Here is a 4871-nt window from a genome sequence, read left to right as displayed (position 1 = left end):
GCCGCTTCGGGGGGCGCACAAATGTGACTGGATGAGGGTGATCGCACTGCCTGAGTCCAGTAGGGCCCGGAAACGTTTCCCCTCCACCGTCACGGTGATGGACAGTATCCGCCAGCTTGATCGCCTCTACGAGTTCCAGGGTGTTGGTGGGGTTCCTCATTCCAACCGCTTGCCGATGAGCGCGGGGTAGAGCGCGGAGGAGGCGATCGACTACCACTCGTTCCGCTACCTGAGCTGCGGTGGGGTTTCCTTCCAACAGCCAATGATTAGCGATGCGGCTTCGATGTAGTCTTCGGCAATGGTCAGGAGAAGTGAGAAATAAGCACGTTGGGCTTCTCCAGTGAGGAGGGGTGCCAGCGTGCGTGCCCACTCGTCCTCGGGCCAGGCTTCACGTCGAGCGGTGTTTTCAAAGACGTGCAGGAAGGTTTCCACATCGTCGTCAGCAGTCAACTCTGGCAGCAGGCGGGTTGCCTGGGCGCGAGGATCAGGTAGCGGAACGCGCTGGGCGGCGGAGGCACGCATGGCGGTGAGTTCTTCCTCTGTCCTGCCCTGGCGAGTGGCGAGATGTTCCACTATTTGCTGCTGGCGGATGCTCACTTCAGCGAGGCGCTGCAGCACTTCCTCCATGGCAGGGATGAACGCGCCGCTTTCCACAACCTGGGGTGCACAAACAAAAGAAAAAAATTAGGGGCTGGGGCGGTGAACTTGACGGTGATTCTTCACACTCTTGCCCGCATTCTCCACCACTGTCACGGGGTGAAGAATCACTCGACAAGGCAGGCTTAGTGAACACAAGGCCCCGGAGGGTGGATTTATTTACAGTGCACAAATGAAAGGTAATGGTGAGAGGCTGGTGCTTCGTGCTGCGTGGCTGGTGCTCCGTGCTCTGTGCTCTTCAAAATCCTCGTGAAAGTGCGCATCCAAAACGTGCTCCAAACAACGTGGTGTTGTGTGCTATCTGTCACTCGCTGCTTTCTGTGGAAATGAGAGAGAGAGGTTAGACCAGCGTTCATGTCAGTCGAGACCAGAGTCTGTCTGTCTGCTCAGCATGTGCTGCTTAAAAGGCTGTGGGCTGATTGGGTGCAACTGTGACCGATCAGCCGGCGGTGAGGACGTGCAGGCGTGTGACGTTTGTTGCCAGGGCGACGCTGATTCCCCTGGGGAAGCTCGTCACAATACATATACATTCTGTAACAAGAACACCAACACACATTGTCAAACAGCCATGTGTTTTAAACTCACATTAAAAAGGTATAAGTTAAACTAATAATGAAATAACACTTTAATATGGGATGCTGATGTTGTAAAGTATAATCAAGTCAAAAGCCTGACTTAAACTGCATTTATTCTGATGAACTGTTTTTACTCAACAGCTGTTGACTGTTTAATTTCTGTTTGCACTTCATAATAAAGAATATTGAATCATTAATTATTCTACACATTCCGAAGATATAGGAACACAACAACACTGAAAAATAATGTTATTTAACTTGGAGAAAAGAAGTTTACTTCCAAGACAGAAATGTGACTCGTCTTTTAAGAAGTCTTTTCACAGACACAATGAACTCCTCTGTCATGAATGTGTAAATTATAGGGTTAAGCATTGGAGGAAGCACAGTGGTCAGAGAGAGATTAAAAATCCTTATGTTAGAGTTCATAAATGATGAAAGAGCATATGTAAATGTGATGGGTACATAAAATATAGCCATTAATATTAAATGAGCAGTACATGTCTTTGTGGCTCTTTGACGGTCTTGTAGGGTTGTGATTTTAAACAGTGTCAGAGCTATGCATGTATATGAAAAGATAATAAAATCTACTGGAAACCCAAGGATGATTGTTGGGATTGTTGCAGAAAGAAAGTCTGCTCATAAAAATCGCTCCGATCATTGTTAGCAACAGTGCTAGTGTCCATGAAGCAGCAATCATAACAAGCATTGATCTGTGTGTCACAATCATATGATACCTCAATGGTAATGAAATAGCTACTAATCTGTCATACGACAGAACACAGGGTTCTTACACCTTTTCCAAAGTATAATTCAAGCACTTTTCAAGCACTTTCAAGGTGCATTTTCAAGATTTTCCAGCACCGTGGTAAATTACATATTCACATACATAAGTTCTTAATTTTAAATTAGATGTTATTGTGCCAATTAAAAAAACAACTGTCTAGATTGCATATAACATTGCCCCATATAAATAGGCAACATTCAGTATACAAATATATAAAATATATAATTAATATAATTTACTGAGTATCTGTAGTTTTTAAAAAATAAAATTTAAAGGCTTTTTAAGACCTGCACAAATAAAAGTAATACTGTATGAGTGGAGCAGGGCAATGTCTATGGTTACACATTAATGACTGGTATAAAATGACTGTAAAAAAATATGATAAACTAAAATTCTAAAACTTGAAAACTTTCTAAAACTTGAAGGATTTTCACAAATAAATTTCACATTCCAGCCTAAAAGTACTAAAAGGTAGTCAAAAAGACACTATAAAATTAATAATAAAATTTAACTGGCCCAAATGAAAAAAGACCATTTTTTAAACATTGAAAATATTTTTGATTGACATTTAGACTCCTACCTGATTTCCTATTCACAAATATCAAGGTATTTTTTTCACTTTTTACAGTGTATCTGCAGAATTTTTAAATATCAATTTAAGGCAATTTATGACCCTTTTTAAGCTGCACAAGTAAAATGAATGCCGTAGTGGGGTTGAACAATGTACAGTAACATTTGAACATGTACAGCCATAAAATGACATGATTTATAATTCAGATTTTCACAAAAACAAAACAATGGCATTTCAGCCTTTATACCTTTAAAATTGATATATCAAGTATAATTTATTTAAAACATAAATATTACTGTCTTAATTGTTTATATTTTTAGAAAGCACATAACTTTTACATTTACAACTCTTATGTGTTTGCTGCATAAAAACATGGGCCAAAAAAATTGGTAATAATCTTACTAAACAGCTGAATATTCGCAAATTCATTCCCTGTCATGAGGGGGCGCTTTAGGAGTGCTGAAATATTACGGTTTCCTAGTAACGGCTGTACACAAATCAGCATTAACGCAGTTTTATCAGACATGAAATGAAAATGCCAACCACACGTTTCTGAGGACAGTCGGTTCCCTTCAGATACATTCATATAAAGACATCCGTGCCGCGTTTTGACTTTGAAACGTGCAGTGTGTATGTTTATTCAATATGATATCATTGCCTTTTGAAGTTTTATCCAGCCCTATCGCAATTCTCGTATATCCGTCCCTAACTCTTAAACTTATAATTAAACATTTTCTTATACTATTTAATACATTTAAAACTTTGTATGGCCTTAACTTTGATAAGGCTAAATTGATGAGTTTGTAATGACCCGCACGAGCCCTCTACTTTAAGATAGTCCGGTGAAACATTTTAGTAGCCCGACTGGATAAAACAATAGCCCCGGGACATCGGGCTGGCAATTTTGCGATCCCCAAATTCTCGTTTTAAACATAATTCTTATTCGTCGTTTTCAAGCCATCGAGGACTGATGCAACAACCTCCTGATAACTGGCATGTTTTATCTACCGCTCTGTTCCATCAGAGGGCGCGCAGCAAGAAAGACCGGCAGATCACACTACAGCCACACGTGCACACTCGAGCGGAGCTGTTTTTTCTTTTCTTTCTTTTACATATTATAAGCATAACAAAAAATAACTATTTAGTATGAAAGCGAATTAATATTAAACCGATGCAACTGCATATTCAAGCACTTTCAAGCACTTCATCCAAAATCCAAGCATTTTTCAAACCTTGAAAACACTACAATAAAATTCAAGCATTTTCAAGGAATTCAAGCACCCGTACGAACCCTGAGAACAGCGAGAGTTAGTGATTGCACAGTAATAAATAACATATTGGAGAACATATTGGACATGCACAATCCATACGGTATGAACTGATTCCCAAACAAAAATGTATCCAGTAGCTGAGGGATCACAGCAGTACTCTCACAAATGACTGTCAGTGATAAATTAAATACAGAGATATATTTAGGAGTGTGAAGATTTCGGTCCATAATGATAACAAACATGAGGCAGGAGTTTCCAAGCAGAGAAATAAAATAGACAAAGAACAGAAAAATGTAATAATATCTCATGTGAGGTATTCCAGACAAACCAGTGATGTAGAAATAAGATGGTGTCATGTATCTGGTCTGTCTTCTCATCATGAACTCTTGCACACACATTCTGGACTGCAATCCCCATAAGCCACTGCACCAATCACTGCACACAGCTGCTCCTCGTTTCCCACTGAACTGATTGCTGCATACACCTGTTTATCATTTACCCACATGCATTTAAGCCACTCACACACACAGCCACCTTGCGAAGTCTTATTGTTCCTATGGTCGTAATTCTAAGCGTTTATCTCTGTGTTGGATTCTCTGTGTATGACTCTGGACTGTGTACCCCGTTGACGATTCCTGCTTCCTGCCATTGCGACCATTCCCTGTCTATCGAACTGTTTCCCGGATTACCTACGTTGTTCCTGTTTTCTGGTGATTATTCTGGCCTGTTGACGATTCTAAATAAATGCTGCAAATGGATCCGCACGTCTCAGTCTGACTCCTTGTGACAGAAGACTTCGCCACTACAAGGATCCAGCAGCGAGTATGGTGTCATCCGGTTCCAGCACGAACACCACTGTACAGATCATGCGTCTCAAGCAGGATGAGCGGACTATTGAGGAGTATGCTATGGACTTCATCGAATTAGCTAATCAGTCGACTATGGAGGAGCAGTGCCTGATGATTTTCTTTCGGGGAGGACTCTTAGAGCCATTGGCTTCCCTCATGCCAATG

The 4871-nt window shown here is 41.1% G+C and overlaps 1 protein-coding gene across 1 annotated transcript; it reads right to left on the bottom strand.

The window, feature by feature from the left end:
- Positions 1–225: 225 nt before the first annotated feature.
- On the bottom strand, positions 226–4214 carry LOC141298927 (olfactory receptor 1571-like). Its single transcript, XM_073829225.1, is given in 4 exon segments — positions 226–657; positions 1530–1839; positions 1841–2018; positions 4187–4214. Coding segments are annotated over 4 exon segments (948 nt in total).
- Between the last annotated feature and the right edge of the window lie 657 nt (positions 4215–4871).

The sequence above is a fragment of the Garra rufa genome, chromosome 23 (genome assembly GCF_049309525.1).
Source record: "Garra rufa chromosome 23, GarRuf1.0, whole genome shotgun sequence".
Lineage (NCBI taxonomy): Eukaryota > Metazoa > Chordata > Actinopteri > Cypriniformes > Cyprinidae > Garra > Garra rufa.
Note: the sequence above shows the minus strand (reverse complement) of the source record. Positions and strands in the feature narration are given on the sequence as shown.